Here is a 22,283-nt window from a genome sequence, read left to right on the forward strand (position 1 = left end):
TAAGCATGAAAGCTACGATCTTCTGAATATAGCGCCGTACTGTTTGATAGGTAAACGCTTCTGGAAAGTTGGCACCTATCAACCAAACTACATGACATCACATAAAATGAAGTTACGTGTTTTTTTTTGGTTGGGGGTGACACTGCTAATGAAAGTTAATATGGTTTGCTGTATCTTGAGACGTTAAGGTAACAATTTCCAACTTCCCATTAGAAGTATAAGTTTTCGTGGTAATGCGAAAGAAAACGGTGTGTTCGTCTTGGCAACAACATTAATACCGACGAGAATTTTAATTCTATCCACAGCGAGAGATAATGTGAAATGTCTATTATAGGTGAATATTTTAAATTGAATATATTCCGGCTGTAATGCAACAAAGCTAGTCATTTCTTATAAGAAACGAATATATATTTAATTCACCAAAACATATTTGTTAATATTTTAAAATGTCATTAACTATGTACATTCGTTGTTCTTGCTACATGTTTCGGCCGCACATGGGCCATCATCAGGCAACACTTATTATTTGGAGAGACCACTGCACTTGAGTACAAGGAAAAACGGCACTAAAACACACACAATTAAGTGAGCGACAGACTAAATAGGAACACTGAAAAACCGCTAAAAAACAGGATGAAATTATCTTACCAAGGAAATTAACAACAACAACAACTACTACTACTACTACTACTACTACTACGATGTGCCTGGTGGTACTAAGGACAAAGTGTACAGTACAGTGGCTTGTACTGACCGACACTGTCCCGCAGTTTTAATCCAGGTAAAAACAGAGATAATATCTTAAATTAAGCCTCGGCCGCTTCCTTTCGCATTTTTTCTAATATATTTTTCATTAATAATCCCCAAAATCGACACCATGTATTCTGATATAGTGACAGCATCATAAAAAATAAAATTCAAACAAATTAATACAAGGTAATTGCAAGCAACAGAATAATTATACATAATATATATATAGTAGTTATGTTAAACCGTCACAACAACAAATATATACTCGCTTTTTAATGCTTACAATTAAACCTTTATTTTGCTACATGTTTCGATCACATATGTCATGATCAGGCAAGCGGCGGTCGCTCAGTTGGTATAGTTCGCTTGCGGACTAAAGCCACAGTGTTAGGACCATCATCAGGAAGTTAATATGGAATAGTCTAGTCATTGAATTACAAATAAAACATAACTACTAGATATATGTTTGAAACACACACCAGGACACACAATATAAAGATATTAGAATAAGTATCGAATTTTTTGAGAAGACGCCATTAAGTCAGTCAGTCAGAGAGTCAGTCGACAGGTAAGAAAATAAACATGGTTTAATGACTGACTTCATTAAGCGTCTTTTATATGAATTTGATCTGAAAAATATTAAAGTGCTATCATCTGGGATATGACGACGTGGAGTCTGGTAAAAGAATACCGATGTTTCAGATGAATATACTGCGTCCATTTGCAAAGTTGAAGAGCACGCTATGGAAGCAACAAGCGACAAGACAGTATTTTCCTCCGACACGTTAGTAAATTTCTACTAGACTACATGACGTCACATCCGAGAAGATAGTGCTCATTATGAGGAAATATCTAATAAAATTTTGTATACTACATTTCATTCTTCAACTACGAAAGTGGCAATGCAATGTGCTATTTGAGACGTATTTTAGTCATGCAACTACTGAGCTTAAAGGGGCTTCAACAGCAAAATTGTAATTCTGTTGTTTCTGCGGAGATTAGCGACAGAGAGACCTGCTCTTGTTTTTTTTTATTGTTGGTAGTGGGGTCCCTTGCACTGCGGCCACATCTGGCCTATTGTACGAGCCCCAGATAGGTGAGGGTGATTGTGGAGCAATTGGTGGAATGAAGATTGGCAGGGGAAACCGAAGTACTCGGAGAACACCTGCCCCAGCGCCACTTTTTCCACCACAAATCCCACTTGACCAGACCCGGGATCGAACCCGGGCCGCCGCAGAGGGAAGCCAGCGACTAACCGCTTGAGCTATGGCGCGGCCAATTTGCTGTTGGTTACTAAAGTTCATATTCTGCATCAAGAAAATAATATGAAACCCAATATCGCACAAAGGAGATTAACTGGGCTTAACATGGGATTCTTTTACAATCTAGCGCTTCTATGACTTGATCAGTTAGAATGCAGAGGAATGTTTAACGCAGAGTCCAAGCTGTTAAACATATCTTCCTTCGCCCTCTTATTTCTTAGCAAAATTCAGCTACTTGTAATTCAGTGTAGCCAACGTCTTAACATGTATATTAATCAATATTGTGTTTCTAACACTATAGAAGAAATTACATGAATTCTTCTGGCTCCGGATGATGTTCATTGCTGTGGTCTTGTAAACACGCGGTAATGAAATTTCTGGTTCCTTAAAAGGCGAGGAAATTTTTAACTACTTGGGTATCAGTTAGCTACAAAATAAGGGCTCAGATCTACTGAGTTAGTTACGTATATAACTGTACTGCATTAAAAGGGGACAGGATGAGATGCTGACTGCCTCAGAGGTCTAGTTGTCAGAGTTCCTGGCTACAGACCCAGAGGTTCTGGGTTCGATTCCCGGCGCTACCAAACTTTCTAAGAAGTAGTGGGTCTGGAATGGGGTCCACTCAGCCTCGTGAGGATAACCGAGGAGCTATTTCAAGGAAATTAATTTCTTGCCTTTTCTACCAAATCACCTTCAAGTGCCACCTCCAGAACCCGACCAAATTCTCGACAACGACTAACTCTATGCTGCTTTTGCCAGCTTCGGAACTCTTATTTATAACTACTTTGCACGGACCAAGCAGAAAATGCAACCTCTCTTGTTAACAAGGCGTGTTTACTGAGCCGTTGCGTAGCAATGGACGTCCTATTGTTGCCGCGTTTGTTTCAGCGGGAATGTGTTCACCGAGACGTTGTCTAGCAATGGATATACACGTCAAAATATGTAGAATAAATTAATGGCGGAAAGTGCATCTATGTATCTAGCTTCACAGCTAAACGTGGATTAAGAGTTTATTTATTGCATTGTGCAGTACATGGCGTAATGTTTTCTTTCTGGATAATACCGTACACGCACAATGCGTAGCGCGTTCCACCTGCATACAGATATAAATGGGGGCAAACTCCTCCGTCGGTCACCTTATGCATTAACGTGCGTTCCCTCTTCTGCTAAGTAGAGTGAAAGCGAGGGATGGCGTCCAATTATTTAAACACTGCATCATCATAATAATCATCAAGATCAGCATCATTTATTTAATGACAGGCGGATGAACGCTACCCTAGGGGAGGGAGAAATTTTCGTTCACTTGCGTAAAAGAAGACAAAGCAGAAGTTGCACATTCATCTGTGTGGGCCTAACATGTTTAAGGGTGCGTCATCGTCATGAAATGACGAAGATCGTTACGTAATTATTAGAAAGTTACTAAATTCTATTTTGATCTGGCACTAAACTCGGCATACTAGAGACATCTTTAAATACACAGGCCTTTTCTCCCGTACGGTTGCCTGCGTATAACTTAAAACGGTAAAGTCTTCCGTGAGCTTCATTAATTAAGCATTGCGCCATGAAAACGTATGGGGGAGTGGAGGTACAGCTCTAATATTCTTGACCTCGGCACCAGTTGGAAGTGAGCAGTCAGTTTGACGAACCGGCCGCTTTACTCTAGGGAAAGTGCCCGTGGTACCCATTGGATAAGAGGCTGGGTGAGCCCCGGAGCCAGTCTGGACTCTGTGGAGAAAGAAAATTCTGTTTCCCTTGCAGAGAGTCGAATCCCGATGGTTCAACCTGTAGCCCGCCGATATACCGACTTAGCCATCTTGGCTCCTTCTCAACGTATAAAATAAATATACTACCACATGTGTTTCGAAAACGTCATAACGTAGCTTTGGGGCACGCGGTAGCGTAGTTGGTTGAGGAACTATTTCTACTACTTAGTAGGTCGCGGGTTCGATTACCGATGAGGTTATTGGATTTTTCAATTAACCTAATCCTTCCAGCCGCACTATGGTCCTGGGGTCGACTCAGCCTCTAACAGATATGAGTACCAGGAAACTTCCTGGGGGTATAACATGGCCGGCTAATATCTGCCTGCCTATCTGTGGCTTCACAATTTTTTTCTTGGATCTCGGCCTCTTTTTCAGTTTATTAATCCTACACACAGTCGGTAGCACTCCTTGGACGGAGGATCAGCCTGTCGCAAGGCCTCTACCTATACACAGAAAACCACAACCACAGAATAAACGCACAACAGACATCCATGCCTCGAGTGGAATTCGAACCCACTATCCCAGCGTTTGAGTGAACGAAGACAGTTCATGCCTCAGACCGCCGGCTACCATGATCTGCAATTTGGATTTATACTGGAGCAAAATGCAGTAAAATGTAACGCAAATATTATTTTGGTCCCTTTTTTTTTCTTTGGCACTACAGCCCACATTTGGGCCTAGGCCTATCTCGATGAACTTCTCCGTTCACTTCGGTTTTCCTAAATCTTACACATTCGGTAGGACTCCTTGGGCGGGTGATCAGCTCGTCGCAATTCCTGTACCTGTACACAAACACAGAAAAACGCATACACAAACTAAACATCCATGCCCTGAATGGGATTCGAAACCACGATCCCGGTTTCCAAGTGAGCGAAGACAGTACATGCCTTAGACCACTCGGCTACCGTGACCGGCAGTGTATAAGAATAATATATAAGAATTCAGTTCGTACCTCACAGGAAACAGATCCGAACCCACGATCCCGGTTTCCATGCGAGTGAAGGCAGTGTATGCCTTAGACCGCTCGGCTACCGTGACCGGCCCTTTTGTCCCTTTACTGAAACATGACCACTTCAACAACTGCCATTCCCAGTCCTACTTTTATTAATTACTGCACAAACTAAATACCTCACTCCCTTGCCAATCAGAACCCCCTCTAAAACTGCATCAATTATTTAACTTAACGAAACGCTGCACTCGGGCATTCTCTGCACCTCTCCAAACACAGCACGTGGTACTGTTTATTATTTGTATTGTACGAATGAGAATGTGACGCACTGAAATGTCAATCTCAGGGGGTCCGCAGAGAGCAAATTCACTCATGTCCCGAATCTACAGCAAAGACAAATAATACATTATTTATACGTACAAGAAAGAAGGTTGTGGACCTTTTGCAGTACATGCTACTGTGTAATGTATTATCCCAGTGTGCTGTGTGGACACTGCTATATGGTGTTCAAATATTTAAACAGGAACCAAAGCCAAAGAAAGGAAACAGCGCCATCATCTGTACATTATTTGATTACAGGGTGTGGTTGTCTCTCTGTGACAGGGATGTACAATATCACAGATGGCAGTTTTATAACTCGATATAATATATTGTCATGTGTTAGTGACTAGACATAGGCTTTGGATTGGTAAGTGGATTAATTTAACATCCATAACTCGTAACTACAGGTAACTATAAGAGTTTCACTGATCTACACACTCTAAAAGTCGTTGTACTGCAACAGACACGAAGTCTTCTACGTCTTCACAAGGCGTTGCTAAGCAACGGTTGCGGACAATGGAAATTCTTCTCCTCTCGCGCTTACAACTTCGCCGGCTCTCTACCTTCTTACAACTAATTTATGACCGCGACTACTCCATGATGGTGACTGACTTCCAGAGTCAGAGTCAAGAGTTACTTTATGACTGACGGTTTACAGCCAATCAGTTCGTCTTCGCGCCAAGTCCCTTGAGACCCACGACCAGTATCTTTTTTTTTTTCAACTCAACATTTGCGATTGTAGTTCCTATGTAACGTTCTCTCTAACGACAGGATGGGTCTGTCGTTTAGAATTGTTACTGGTCCTCGCCAGCAAATTCATTCTTGGGTCACAGTCCCGAGGGACCCATGACCACATTTTACTGTCTCAGATTTGAGGCATTCCAACGTGGAGGGCTATATCCTTGTATTTATATCCCCCAAAAACAGGGTGGCCCAGTTTTAACCCCAGGCACTGAGTTCGCTTTTCGTTGCCTCCTACGACTCTCAGGGCTACGGGTGGAGACATTCGAACCTGCCTCCACAACGGAGAATAACCTCCTTGGTCAACCATCCACCCTGACTGCCCTGACTCGACCCGGCCGGTGGCCTCGCCATATAACCTCGCCAAGGATCGCATAGAAACTGCCGCTTCCAAGCATCCCTTCTATTGTTGCGCGCGTATCCGTTGTAGCGGATACGTGTCTATCGAGCCGTTACCTCGCAGAGGACGATTTCTTCTGGCTCCAATATTCCGGCATTCAGGTGTAATGTCAACCATATATATTGTAGAATAATCTTTGTTCAATAAATTTTTTTAATATATTCTTTATATTTTATTTTATAAGCCAAGCTGAAAACTATTCCCAAACGTAAAGATGAAGTTGTCCCTGTGCTTAATTAATTAAGCACCACGCCTTGAAGATGTATTGGGAAGTGGAGATATAGTTTCACCATACTTGACCTCGGAACTGAGTGGGCGTAATATGAAGCACATAAATACTGTTTGTAGGTAGAATGCAGATTTAATATATTCAAGCGGGTGGTACATATAGGAACCATTAGGATTTAAAGATTTAATTTCTCACCTTCCCTTACAACATGGTTCTCATAAGAATATTTAAGTTTTCCTCAAAACTGGTACATGTATTATGCTTGAGAGAGAAGAGAAATAAGCATAAAGTTTTGTTTGGGAAACCTGAATGGAGATCACTTGGAAAATATAGACGTATATAGAATGATAATATTAAAATGTATTCGAAAAGTAGTGTGGAAGTTTTAGACTGGACCCAACCGGCTCAGATTAATAACTCATATCCAGTTCTTATGTTAGTAATTAACTATTTTACTTAGACTGCGAACAGGCTTCTCAACGTGGAGGTCCGCTTTTAGTCTCAGGGTGACGGACAAAGAGAGACTGCGGAATATTTTTCTCCGACAGCTTAGGTTTTCTTCGGCCAATATTCATTCACCAGTGCCCCATTTCGCTTAGTGGGGGGTGGAGTTCAGCTTTCACGCGACACGGCGGCCACTGATTGCCTATTGTACCTACCCCGGGTGATTATGATCATGAAGAATTTGGTGGAATGAAGATTGGCAGGGGAAACCGAAGTACTCAGAGAAAACCCGCCCCAGCGCCACTTTACCCACCACAAATTCCACTTGACCAGACCCGGAATCGAACCAGGGCCGCCGCGGTGGGAAGCCAGCGACTAACCGCATGAACTATGACGCAGCCCACCAGTGGCCCATAGAGGTCTTCTTGAGAAGCTGCCATTCCCTTGGATACTGAAATTTATGTAACCCGAAGATTCATTACCGTGTTCAAAAGAAGTATGCAGTCCATATTATCCTACCATTTTTTTCTCTAAGATCCATTTTAATATTATCCTCCCACATTCGTCTGTCTTCCAAGTGATCTTTTTTTCTTCTGGTTTTCTTATCAATATCTTATATTGTATATTCTTATCCTCGGAAGCCTGTTCTCCAATACCCCCAATATACGATTCCTTATGTGCTGCCCTTATTGTCAGAAAATTCCACACCGCTTACTAAAACGATCCAACCACACATTTTAACTCAGGGACTGTGTGCGTTTCCAGAACATTGTTCTGCCGAAACTTCCTGTGCCAAGCCTGGAGCAGACATTAGAGCGTTACCTAGCAACTGTGAAACCAATTGTCAGCGAGGCGCAGTATGACAGAACGAGAGCCATGCTGAAAGCCTTCGGATCGAGTAACGGAGCAGGACCAAGGCTGCAAGAGAAACTCTTACAGCTTAGGGAGGAAAAAGACAATTGGGTAAGTAGCAGCAGGGCATCTGGTAATGATTTCTTCTTCGCCCTTTGGCTTGTCCCAGTTCAGAACGATCTTCTGCAATTGTGAATCGTGAAGATAATTTGTATGACTCTCTGGACGGAGGATCGGCAAAGAGGAAACTCTCTAGCCAAGCAGGGTAACACAAAATGCGGATATAGCAATGCCTTGAACGGGATTCGAACCCATGTTCCCCTGTTCGATAAGCCGAAGACGTACGTGCCCAGCCCACGTGGTCATCGGATCGTAACCCAGTAATTCTAAATGGGGAAACCGGTCCAAAATAAATGGCGCTGCTAAAAGAGTACTTTTATTTATTCTAATTTTGGTAGAAAAGTCTGGATGTATGTGACTATTTGCGAGGCTCAGGAATAGGTAGTATGATAATATTAGGATGGACCATAGGGAAGTGGTATGTGATGATGTTCATTCTACTGATCTCTTTCAGGAAAGCTATTAACATTGTTTTTGTGAGCATTTTATGAACCTTCCTGTTCCATAAATGGTATACATTTTTTATTATTATTCTTTAATGAGAACTATCAGTTTCTGAACTACTGACTCAACGCTATGGAGTTAAAATTAGAAATGTAATTTTCCCTTATAAATCAGTTATCTATGTAAATCTACCTAAGGTTCTGGTATAGGAAAGAGGGGGACAACCGCACGTACCTAATTTTGATCTGCTATAGAATGTTATTAATTGGGGTTTCCCAAATTTTACAGCATTTGTGCACGAAGGAAGTGCAACTTACTTTATTATATATAAGCAACGAAGCCACATCTACGTGTTACGTGTTTTTATGTGGTTTACTTTGTTGTCTTCTCTTATACTGACCCTAGTGCAGTTACCCTCTCTTACAATACATACCTTTCTAGGCAGTGAATGTACTGCCACCTATCACAAAGTTCATGTACTGTTTGAAATGTTGGGTTATGTGCTTCGATGTGCAGGTCGTTCATGTGTAATTGTTCTTGCATATTTTGTAAATATGACAATTTTCTAAAGTATTTAAATGTCTGCACTTCCTTCCTATCCTTATGACGTCCATAGTGTCCCTCTTTGCGCCGTATGTATGTCCCGTGTTCAATTTATGAATCGAATAACCGCATTTGCTGCAGTTACTTCTAATAGCCGCGATATGTTTTTTATATCTTAGATTAAATGTACTTCCAGTTTGACGAATATATTTCAAGGGGCAATCCAAGCATTTCATCTGATATATGCCACTATTGTTATATTTATCGGTCTGTGTGTGATGTTTCGATATAGTGTTGATTGTGTTTTTCATATGAAAAGCTATTCTAAGTTGGATGTTTTTTAATATCTTACTTATTTGTCTTACTCCTTTAGAGTAATACGTGAATATGGCCCATTTTTTGGCCTTTTCTTCCGTATTTTGGATTGAATTTCAGTGTTATTCTCTAGTATATTGTTGATTATGCTTATAATGTATGTCTTGTCTTTGTATGTTTGCGTACATATTTCCTACATCGGAGGAACACATTCTTATATTGTTATTCAATTGAAGATCAAATGGTGAAAGTTAAATGATATGAACTCCGTCCCAAGTGCAAACAATATATTATATGTCCTTGAACTTGCTCTTCTTTACACTACATGTTTCGGCCTCAAACGGCCATCATCAGGTGTATACAGTGAGAAAATTTTTAAAGGATTTTAAAACTAGAACTGAAGATTTATAAGTGCTGACGTGTGTAACACAAATAATCTATAAACCAGACAGATATCAACTCAGTAGATGTTGATAATAACAACGAAAGGAACAGTGTGTTTTTAAATGTTAAATTTTAAACTAAGTGCAGTGTAACAGCAACGTGAGTGTATGTATACACCTGATGATGGCCGTTTGAGGCCGAAACATGTAGTGTAAAGGAGAGCAAGATCAAGGACATATAATATATTGTTTGCACTTGGGACGGAGTTCATATCATGTATCGCATAGAGTGCAGCAGGATGCTTAAATATAATATGGTGAAAGTTACGGTGGTCACTTATTTCCATCCAGAACCGAGGTTCGGAATACGTGGAGTTACACGTTCCCTCCCCTATATATCTTCATTGTTCGGTGCGTAATTAAACAGAGGAAAAATGTTGCCATTTGTTTTTATCTAATTGGAGTTGAGGTTAGGTTTACACTGTATATTGTATGGGATACCCAATGCGTTGTTCTAACAAATATGCCTCAGACAATGAACAGTATTCAGTCTGCGTGAAGTTTGAACTATATTCTGCGCAAACAGAGATTCATTCCACGTTTTGCCTTAATATCATGTTCAGTTGCTTTTATGTTTCCACTGAGATTCACAAAGACTACATAACGAACTTCTATAGACTCCCATTCTGCACTTTCGCCGCTGAGCTGCGGGGAAATAGAGTGTAAAACGTAGAATGGAATTCTAAACTCAATTGTTCTGGTAGAATGGTACGTCTACATGCTGTTTTTATTTGATAAAACAAACTTTGCCTTCACAAAAACTTCAATTTCATGTCACTGGGGTGTAATTTAAATCTAAACGAAATGTAAAATCTAATTTTTGAAGAGAAAATAAGTGGAAAAGGTCCGAGATAATAACAAGACTCAGTAGGATTTGAATTAAAATGTGAAAGAACAGGGTAGTGCTACAAATGGGGCAAAGAAAATAGCTATAAACTAGTTCTTGAAATTAAATTAAACAAATAAATATAAATCATATTCGCAATCCTGCATTCAACTCCGACGTCGTAAGTTCAGCCATGGATTGCAGGTACCAGGTGTGCCCCGCTAGAGACATCTGCTGCACTGGCTAACAATCAACTATAAACTAATTTAATTAACTCTCTCAGAGTTGTCCTGTAGTGAATGCGAGAGACCACAAAAATCTCGGACATAAAAGCCAGTTTCCGGGTGGAGATTTGAACCCTATATGTCCCGATTATGAAGCAGGAGTGTTGGCCATTGAATCGTGATTTCTGTTGGATTACGTATATACGCAAGTACATATGAAGGCCAAACATAGGAGGCCTGACAATAAAATTTGCGAACTCGCCACTGTGTGCTTGCCATGGCTGCAGTGGACAAAAACATTAGTATGGTTTGATGACGTTGAAATATCAGCGTTTCACAGCTGTGTTGTTGTTGATCTATGGCAGTCTCTTTCTGAGTGGTGTCTATTATTGTCTGAATGTGTTTTGTGCGCCGTCGCGAGACTGTCGGAGCCTGAATTAGAGCACTGAGGGAGTTGTGGCTAGTAACCAAATAACTGTGCTGGAACACCCTCACTGTTCACCGGATCTAGCCTCCAGTGACTTTTACGGTTCCCGAAGATATAGGAAATGTTGAAAGGAAGGCATTTTAATGACATTGCTAACATTAGGAATAATACGACGGCAACTCTGAAGGCCATTCCACAAAACCAGTCCCAAAATTGTTCTAATGGGTGGACCAAGAGCTGGCATCGGTGTATAGCTTCCCAAGAGAAGTACTTTTAAGGCGACTACATTGATATTCAGCAATGATGTATGTAGCACTTTTACCGCGATGAGTTCGTGAAATTTATTGTCAGACGACGTAGATATTTTCTGACTAAAACATATTTGAAGACAAGTGCTCATCAGAGAGTGGCACGTATCATTACGTCATAAATAGAAACTCGAGAGATTTTCTTTTCAAACACGGTACTGTCACGTGTTGGTGACGAGACAACAGGCTTCACTTTTCCGGCTTTCAGGCGTCACGTCACAATACGATGGGAACCAAAATTGAGATACTAATGATCTCGTTGATAACATAGGATTTTCCTAGCATACTGTTGCCTAATCAAGATTTGGTGTAACTTTGAAGAGTTTTACACAAATTGTGCTAAGAATAAATTCCATAATTATCATCACTCCTTCAGTGTGACCCGCAATGAATTCTGTCACTTATTCTTCTTGGCAAGTTCTAGGAATTTAGACAGTAGAACGTACATTGGAATATTGAAGTGATGTAGCATATTAATTAAGGAAGGTGCACGGGACATAGGTAAGTGTTACCTAACGACAGCTGTACTCTCTCAAGGTCTCCTCCAGTCCCTTTCGTCCCTTTACATTTATGTGACCCCTTCCAGGTATGAGAATGTAAGCCCGGCAAACACACAGCGTACAAGATGGAAAATCAATTTTAATTCGTTATCCAGTTACTCAGAGAACATGATTGTATTACAGGACAGGGGAGGGAGAACTATTGCAGCATACCCTGTACAGTCGCCTTCACAAAACAACTGGTACAGGGATTTGTAACAAAACGCCACGAAAAATGGGTCACTAATTGATTGATTAGAAGATATCAACAGCACACAAGTAAGGCAATAATTTTTTACGTTGAAGTTTTTCATGGGTGGGTGGGTGACTATGGAGATAATTATTTTCCGGGATGTGAAGGCGTGTAGTGTGGTAGATCATTATAAACGTTTCGGAGAAACTTCCTGCCTCCTTTTCCGGAATAGAAGAATAGTCACTTACTTTCTCACTCTTGCAATGGATCTACATGTACATGTTTTCGGAACCATATCAAAAGTAAGATTTCCCTGCATATAATTAAAAAGAACTACGCCATGCATTTGTATTGGGGAGTGGAGGTATAGCGCCACCATTCTTACCCTCGCTCTAGATGGAGGTCAGAGGTCAGCTTGACGCTCCAGCCGCTTTTGTACAGTTGCTATTTATTTTGCGAAATAAATCCCAACTTGTAATATTCCTTGAATCCATCAGAACAGATTTCCGCGTGACAGGAAGCATTTTTAGATCTAATTTTCATAATGATGCAGAGTGGCGTGTGGGGATATTCCTGTTTCTGACATCACAAAAGGATTAATTATCATCTCTTACATCCTGCACAACACCCTCTTTTTAAACGCTTGTACCAAATCTACACACGTGTAAACCTCTTTCCACCTAGGTGCTTTGGATGTTATTGCTAAATGGGTTGGTATGTCAACAGGAATATCGTTTTGTTTGCTTATCCTACAGTTTTGTTTTGTTTGAGCTGTAATCACTGTTGCGCCCGAGAATAAATTATAAATTCACATTTCCATGTGGTTGATATTTGAATTAATGCTTTATTTCATTCAATAATTGGTAGATTTCTTCACTATGTTAATGCATTTTCACCGTAATATTGATGCTACTAGTACAGTCCCCTGTGATTAATGTGGATTACTTGCTTGGAATAGCCATCAATGTTTTATAGCTTTAAATTATGAAAGACGTCTTCATTAACAATAAAAAAGTTGTTATTCTTTCCAACAAAATTTGTTTCTCTTAACTGACTAATTTATCGTCGGATCGATGGATTAATTGTAAGCAGATAATCCTTTAAAATATTAACCTGTATATAGCCCATAACTATATATATTATATTTGAGAATCAAAGAACAATTTCTAGACATATTCACCTTTTACTCTTCCCCTCATTTCGCTAAAATTGCTCTTAAAAATATTATTCTTATCATTCTACTCTGAAATGTACATGAGGTCCATCAGTCTGATTTCTTAACCTCTGCTCTCGAATTCTATCTAGATGTATTATCAGCATAGCTTGAAATAACTGTATCTGTTACAGCGAATATGCTTTGGTTTATGCCGTCTTTATTGTTGACACACTGAACGAGTAACCGCAACGACCTTCACTTGTATTCGGGAAGTTATAAATTAAAATCCTGACCGCCACATGGGCTATCCTGATTAAAATTTTTCGTCGACGAAGAAAGTCGTTTGAGATAGTTGTTGTCAAGAATTGGTTCGAGTTCTGGAGATGGCAGTCGAAGCGGATTGAGAAAGGAATTAGACTGCGAAAAGAAAACTTCATGTGTGATTTGAAGTTTCAGTGAGACTGTTATGAAATACGTTGCCAGAATACGACTAGTGAACATCGAGAACCCTAGTGTTTGTGCAACGGTGAACTGAAAGTGTGTAGACCAGCGATAGCGCCGCAAGTGCCCGTAGTCCCGAGTTGTGTGTATAACGTACAATGAATCCCATCATGAAATCCGAAACACCGTCTATAGTGACTAAAACACGTGGCAATACATTTGGACGCTACGTAACCTAGCTATTGATGCCGTTTTAAAATAAACCACGGAACAGTTTCTCGTTGAAATTGATTCTTTTTTACATAACGATGTTTCAACTGAATATGTCGAAGAGCTTCGAATGAAAGGATATGCAATTCTTTACTAGAGACCGTCGCAACACAACAATACAATGGTCAAGGCTAAATTTAGCTTTCTTAGATTTCTTAGCTTAGCTTAGCAAGCTTAGCTAAGCTAATTTTAGCCTTGACCATTGTATTGTTGCGTTGCGACGGACACTAATAAAGAATTGTATATAATAACGGAACAGGATGCACGAAGTGAGGGGTGGGGGAAGAATGAAAGGATAATTGTGATGGAAGAATGGCAAATATGTAAGAAAACTATAGCGGTATATTTCCTGGCGAGAATGAGGAAGATCACGAGACTCATGACTCGAAATAGGCATTTCCCTAATTCCAAGCAAAATTCCTGACCATTCAACCGCAAAAATTCGTTCCATGTGAGACGCTCACTGATATTTCTCAAAATTTTAATTTCAACGTATTCTCTGCTTCTTTCGTTTCTTTCTTAAAAGAAGCTATTACAGAATCCGTGGCATGTAGTCCACAAGCGAACTATACTGACCGAGCGACCGCCGCTTGTCGGCGAAGTTAATGCCAACTTTAGCGGACAGATGGTGTCACGTGGTCAGCACAACGGATCCCCACGGTCGTTAATCTCGGTTTTCTAGACCGGAGCCGCTATTTCCTTGAAATAGCTCTTAAATTATCCTCACGAGGCTGGGTGGACCCCATTCCAGACCCACTACTTCTAAAAAAATCTGGTAGAGCTGGGATTCGAACACGGGGTCTCTGGATCTGTAGCAAGGAACGCTGACCACTAGACCACAGAGGCGGTCAAACCTATTGCTCTTCCATAAATAAGAGCAGAGGGCCCAGAGATCACCTGGGCAGTTCCAACAAGCCATGGAAATGTGAACAGTACACTTCACGCTGTGCCGTGCCATTTTAAGACCCGAGTTCGAACTGACTGTATCTCGTGCCGCGGTTACTATGAAAATTGTTTGATCATCGGCTCGGAAAGTAAATGGCATTTTGCTTCTCATGCGAACATGTCCTGTATGCTTCAGTCCCCCGTGACCTCTAATTCAGAACTAGAGGGAGCGAGATGCTCTTCTGTCAACATTAGCCCTCAAGGGGTAGGTAGAGGGGGAGAGAAACGAGATTAATAAAATAAGAAAAAAATGATAATTGGATTTGTCTTAACTATCTTCATGCATGGACTAGGCCGCGGAACATGTAAGCGGTGAGGTGTAGTGCTCATCCTGCTTGCAATCACCCTCACTTGTAATTCAGTTAGCACCGTTAATCCTCTAACGACAGGATTTCTTCTAAATTATATACAAAAATTACGTCTCCGCTACGATGCTCTTTAGAAGAAAAACGATGTTTATTGTGAGAACCATATGAAATATAAAAATACAATCTGTGGACATAATACAAAGTTTTGGTACACAGAGGGATGTCGCAGTCGGTATAACGACTGGCTATGGGTTTGACGACAGAGGAGTCGGAGTTCGAATCCTGGAAGAGTATACAAATTTCTCTTTTCCATGTTGTCCGGACTGGCTCTGAGGCTCACCTAGCCTCCTATCCAATGGGTAATGAGGGCTCTTTCACCAGGGATAAAGCGGCTAGGTTTTGAAGCTGACCACTCACCTCCAACTAGTATCGAGGTCAAAAAAATATGGATTTATAGATCCACTCCTCCAGATGTCTTCATGACGTAGTGCTTAATTAAGCACAGGGACAACTTAATTTTTTTACAGTACATAGAGTAACCACTGGTCTTTAAAGGGTTAATTTCACTTGTAAGCCTGTAAAACGTGGTATTGGTGGTCTAGGCAAGGACACTGGCCTAATGTGGAGGAGTTCCGAGGTTCGAACTAACGAAAGTTTTGGTCGCGCCATAGCTCAAGCGGTTAGTCGCAGGCTTCCCACCTCGGCGGCCCGGGTTCGATCCAGGGTCTGGTTAAGTGGGATTTGTGGTGGACAAAGTGGCGCTGGGGCAGGTATTCTCCGAGTACTTCGGTTTCCCCTGCCAATCTTCATTCCAACAATTGCTCCACAATCACCCTCTCCTATCATCTGGGGCTGGTACAATAGGCCAGAAGTGGCCGCAGTACAAGGGACTTAGTCCCACCCCACTAGCAATAATAAAAGTAGAAACCTGTATAACTCGTAAAATGCTTCATTGTTTCAACTTACTAAAATATCATAAAAAGGAATTTAATGAATTTTACTGCTCACCGTATATTGTTATGTTAACAAAATAAAATGTAATTGCACGGAGCAAAGCATGCAGAATGCATAATGCAGTTGAGAATACATGTAGTATAAATTTAGCCGGAAAATCTGAAGAAAAAATGTCCGGTGGACCTAGTTGTAGTTGGAAGTGTAGTATTAAAACATATCTTAAAAAAATAGTATCTGATGGAGTAAAGTGGATTCATCTTCAAAGGTGGGAACATGTGAATCTGGCAATGAAGCTTCGGTTTTCATTTTTTGTTGGAGGGGGGAGGGGATTGCCTACTATAAATTATCTTCTTTCCTTGCAAAAGCCCGACGAAATAAATACAGATTTACGCCAGCCGACTATAACTATATTCTAGGACTTGATTTTATTTTTACCTTATCAACTTGCTGAAAGAGTATTGGTGAAATTTTTCTTCGCCTTCCAAATCTATGTGTCCCCCCCTCGATGTACGAGTTACATGGAGCCAGATTCATGCAAGAATTTCGAAATGTCCACCGGAAATAAAAGACATGCTACCGGACTTATTCAAAATGTTCACACTTGTGGCCTTCAATCGACTACTTCAGAGGAACAAAGAAATGGAAATTAGCACTCCTCAGTCCATTTCCTCAATAACTCTTTAATTTTTAGAGGTCTCAACAAGTGAAATGCTTGTAGTGATGATGGTACTGCCCACAGACGCCAGGATACAGGGCAGTTATCATGGTGGCAAGCCTGCTCGTTTATCGGCTTGAATAGAAATAAGAATGAATGAAAGCGAAAGTTCACGCTTACGCCACTAGATTTCAGACGCGTACGGCATATGTTAGGCCTCGGCATTTTATTTCCTGTGCAGTCGCACGAAACAGTTCAATCCTCCAATTTACAATATTCTCCTCGTCGTCCTGTTATTTTTTTTTAATTAACGATCATAGTATAGAAAAAATAAGCGAGACGGAATAGCATTGTGATGTACATTTTTATTATTACGGACGCATGTGCTTGAATTAGAGGGTTGTGCAGCTTCAATTAGAAAATCTTCATAGTTTCTGAGCGCCTGGAAACTTGAAGTATTTATTTTCATTCGCTGTTGACATTATTACAAAAAATATATATTTTTCTACATTTATTTTAGTTCCAAATAAAGATTTCTCTTCGACAGTATATTTAAATATGTCATAACAAATACAGGAGTTATATAATATGAAATGAAAACCTAATAGATATGAACTTTAGTTGAGATGGTGTGGAAACAAACAGTTATTGTCTATTTTCGGGCATTTTTCAGTCATTTATCTGTGGTGACAAAATCCTTGAAAAGGTTCAGTCAACACAGCCAGCGTCTCAGCCGATGTTCAAACTCATGGATCTCCATTACGAAAAACCTCTATTCAGGATAGCCGTTTTCTTGTCCAACATCGAACCCAGGAGATTTCGAATGTGAGGCAGAAATGCTCACTACATCGCGAAGTTCGGTATATTTGCACAAAGTCAGGAAGACAAGCCTAAATATGTGCGTAAGGTACAGTCCAAGCATTATCAAGTTTCAACTCTCTATTTACACGCAGAAAATACACGTATATAATTAATTAATTAATGAGGGGTGGGCCTTAACCGATCCATGCACCACGACCATCAGTGATCTGTCACGTGTTCCTTTCTATTCGCGTTCCCATCCCCTGACAATCCGACACTTCCCGCTTAAAGGGCCATCTTGATAGTCACCTGGTTCCATAAACTAGTGACCCAGGTTCGTAATGTTACATTTCAGCATCCTGCTGCACTGTGAAGATCTGTCTTCGGAGCTTTCTTATGCCGTCTATATGCAAGGTCGTTCACTATTCTTTCTTCTTATTTCCTTATTGGACGCTATACTTTCGGCCTAACTGGTCATCTTCAGGCGTAGAGGTTGTTATGCTTAAAGGATTTTGCTGATCACTGTAATGCGGTTTCCTTTGTTCCTAATGTAATTGCCTCTGGTTATTTTGGTTATGTGGGTTACCATTAGTTTCATTTGTCCTTGGGTTGCACGTGATTGTTCTTCTGTAATGTGTGATGCACAATGTTAGAACTTTTTAAGGTGTATGTCTATATTCAATTATTGTATAAATTGTGTTTCTCATTGTTTTGTTAGGTTTTGTTGGTTGTGGCTGCCTCGAATGTTCTTGCTGGGGCGGAAGTTCTGTTGTGTGTTGTTCGCATATCATAGTCATTCGTTGTGGGTGTTTTCGTGATGCCAGTTTTGATAATACCTGCGGTGTGGAGTGTGTTGTGTTGTGTGTTGTTTGCTGCCATCTGGTGGTTGTGACGTCTAAAGTACGCTACAGCTCGACAATTACATAGGATATGAATGGCTGATTCTTATTATTTCAGGGTGGGACTGTCGGTTAATCCCAATTTAAAAACTGTGTCCTTCCATGGGACAGTGTCCTGCACATATATGTGTGTAAAATTGAACATGTTGTTGCAGCGGTATCGTTTTATATTTACGGGAGGGTTGAAGTGGCCTGTAGTCCGCAAACGAACTATACCGACCGAGTGATCGCCGCTTGCCGGCGAAGTTAGTGCCAACTTTAATGGATAGAGGGTGTCGCGTTGTAGCGCAACGGATCCCCACGGCCGTTAATCTCGGTTTTATAGACCGGAGCCGCTATTTCCTTGAAATAGCTCCTCAATTATCCTCATCAGGCTGAGTGAACCCCGTTCCAGACCCACTATTTCTCAGAAAAGCTGGTACTGTCGGGAAGTGAACCCGGGACCTCTGGATCTGTAGCCAGGAACTCTGACCACTAGACCACAGAGGCGGTCGTCCTTTTCACACAGATTTCGGGATAATACTTCCAAACCCAAACCCAGTCATGAGTCTTGAGCAGGTTGCCATCTCATTCGATGCTGTAACTCTAGCACGTGTTGCTCAAGCAGTCTTCAAAGAACGTGGAATTTCAGTGAAGAACTTTACACACACCTTTTGTAAGAAATATAAAATAAATTACTAAAGTAGCTGTCTGTCACTAGTTAAAAGGGCTGTATCTACTCGCGTATTGAATCCGACTTCAAAGCAAAGCTACAGCACGTAAAAGAGAGTATTTGGAAACACGTAAAAACACTCATTTGGCCTCGCTGCGTGCGGGACAGCTTTCTGTTTAAATTCTGCAGGTGGCATCACCGTCATTCTGTCCCAAAGATGGATGATCGTAGGCGGGCTGGATCTGTGGGGGGCTGAGAGGGGTGCAATCCCTATCGTTACTTCCGAGCATGGCGGGTGGAAGCCCAATCAGGGGGAACTTTCGAACGGCGCATACTCTGATTCTATAGCCAATAGAAACAAAGATAAATCTATTCTCTTCATATGCAGCCCTTTCTTTTATCCACATTTCCAATTGTTGTTAGGAAAAACTCCAAAGAATATTAATGTCATATTGAGATGAAACAAAACGGCAATGTCATTAAGATGAAATACACTAATGACAGAATCATAAGGGACTTCTATTAGTCTGTGTTCCAGAAGCGATTTCCGTCTGCCATAGGTAATTATTTGAACATTGCGAAATAAGTAACTTGTGTCAGATTCGAGTTTTAGCATCACTCACGTAAATATAATTCAATCCAATACTTCATTTGCGTGCTGAGCTCACCAGCCAATGCCAGTTACCGAGTCAACCAGAGAAAAGAGAGAAAAAAATATATATACAAAATACAAAATCAAGGTAATTCATGTAATTTAATTCAATTCGATATTTATTTAAATGCTGAGCTCACCAGCCAATGGCCAATTACAGAGTCACAACAGATAAAGGAAAAAAAACGAACTGAAAAAAACAAGGAAAATGTATCAGCTAAGGTTTTTTTACACTGAAATGTGTGTTATTAAGACTATCTGAAATTTTACAAACTGCAGTTGCAGCAGAAACACGTGTAGCTGAACAGCAGTCGCTGAAGGAGCAACTGAACATGGTAGAGTTACGTATGTCCCAAGTAGGAACATGAATGTCGACTGTTTCGAGGAGCGAGAGACAATATTTAATGCCAGTACAGATATATACTAAAAAACAAGGCATCGAAGAGACGACTTCTCATATACAGTGTCTGCAAATTTAATTTTTCCCAATATTGTGTCATAATGGTATCCCACCGGTCCAGAAAACCTAAATTTACGGCCGTGGGGATTCGTTGCGCTGACTACGCGACACCCTCTATCCGCTGAAGTGGGCACTAACTTCGCCGACAAGCGGCAGTAGCTCGGTCGGTATAGTTCGCTTGCGGACTAAAACCACGGATTTCAATGGTATTCCACATCTTGAAAAAACTGTTGTGGCAAAGGGCTGCAAATTTTCTTTGTATGTGCTCAAGTTTATTGGATTCAGTATTTGTAATAGAGTTCCAAGTAACAGAAGCATATTCAAGTTTAGAGCTGACCAAAGCAAAACGTAGCAGCAGTAGAAAAGAAAAATGTAAGGATATGAATCAATGCTAATAATTGCATTGCATGCGAAAGAAAGAGGAAATAAACATTATGAAGAAAATGAAGTTTACAACACCCAATATATACACCCAGATCCTTAATGCAGTCTCTTCGGAATATAAGGGAATTTCCAAGTCTGTATGGATAATTCAGAACATTTCGTTTTCCTGGCAAAAGTAATTACTCTAATTACAGTAAAATTAGACTCTACAAAATTTGCTAAAAGCCAATCACATACACAATCAACATGTGAATGTAAAAGTAAACAGTCAATATCTCGATTCACTTTGAGGTCATCAGCAAAAAGAAGAGCCGGTCACGGTAGCCGAGTGGTCTAAGGAATGTGTTGTCTTCGTTCGCTTGGAAGCCGGGATCGTGAGCTCGAATACCACTCAGGACATGGATGTTTGGTATTTGTGTTTATTCTGCGTCTGTGTTGTTTTATGTTTAGGTAGAGGCCTTGCGACGAGCTGATTACTCGTCCAAGGAGTCCTACCGTCTGTAGAATGATAAAGAAAGAAAACAACCTCGACACTGTAAGGTAGAAGAGGGACGGATTAAGTGAGCAAGCAAAAAAGAAGACAGTTGCAGCGACTAATTGAGTCACACAAATCATTAATAAAATTACTGCAATGCAGAAGCCCTAAAACTAACCCTGGAGGTAAGAGGAGAGTATACCAAAGAAATGCACACAAGACTGTCTTTTAATTACGTGATGAGAAACCAATTTATCGTATATAAGCGGAAGTTAATTCATATAGAGGCCGCGCCATAGCTTAAGCGGTTAGTCGCTGGCTTTCCAGCGCGGCGGCCCGGGTTCCATCCCCAGTTTGGTCAAGTGAGATTTGTGGTGGACAAAGTGGCGCTGGGGCGGGTTTCCTCCGAGTACTTCGACTTCCCCTGCCAATTTTCATTCCACCAAATTCTCCATCATCATAATCACTCGGGGCACGTACAATAGGCCATTCAGTGGTCTCCGTGCCGAGTGGACCCAGTTAGACTCCACCCCCCCACTAAGCAAATTAAAAAGAAATTCATATAGAGTCAGTTTGACCTTGTGAACAGACTGAAGGGGTAACAAAGTCAAGGAAATTTACTAAATTGGTAAGGGTAGATTTGTGCTTAATAAAACAATGTCGGGAAAATTTTAATTCAGATTTTAAAAAGTGAGAAACAGAGTCACGTATAACAAATTAAAAAACTTCGAAAAAATTAAAAACAGCAGTAGATCTGTAGCCTCCAACAGAGGAAGTTTCTCCTTTCCTTAAACAGGGATAATACCTGCTTCCTTCCACAAGTTGGGGATAAAAATAATAAGAAAACAAAATAAACTCCGTGGCCTGTAGTCCGCAAGCGAACTATACCAACCGAGCGACCGTCGCTTGTCGGCGAAGTTAGTGTCAACTTTTGCGGATACAGGGTGTCACGTGGTCAGCGCAACGGATTCCCACGGCAGTTAATCTCGAGTTTCTAGACCAGAGCCTCTATCTCCTTGAAAGAGCTCCTCAGTTATCTTCACGGGGCTGAGTGGACCCCGTTCTAGACCCACTACTTCTCAGAAAATGTGATAGGACCGGGAATCGAACCCGGAACCTCTGGAACTGTGGCCATGAA

At 40.9% G+C, this 22,283-nt stretch overlaps 1 protein-coding gene across 1 annotated transcript in view; it reads left to right on the forward strand.

Annotated features, from left to right (window-relative positions):
* The window catches only part of LOC111869327 (vesicular acetylcholine transporter), a 218,308-nt gene that overhangs the window by 161,947 nt on the left and 34,078 nt on the right, over nucleotides 1-22,283 (forward strand). Inside the window, exon 3 of the mRNA XM_023860776.2 lies at nucleotides 7,625-7,822. Coding sequence (XP_023716544.1) covers nucleotides 7,736-7,822 — 87 coding nt within the window. The 5' untranslated portion in view covers nucleotides 7,625-7,735. The remainder of the gene's footprint in view (nucleotides 1-7,624; nucleotides 7,823-22,283) is intronic.

This window comes from Cryptotermes secundus, unplaced genomic scaffold (genome assembly GCF_002891405.2).
Source record: "Cryptotermes secundus unplaced genomic scaffold, Csec_1.0 scaffold325, whole genome shotgun sequence".
NCBI classification, from domain to species: domain Eukaryota; kingdom Metazoa; phylum Arthropoda; class Insecta; order Blattodea; family Kalotermitidae; genus Cryptotermes; species Cryptotermes secundus.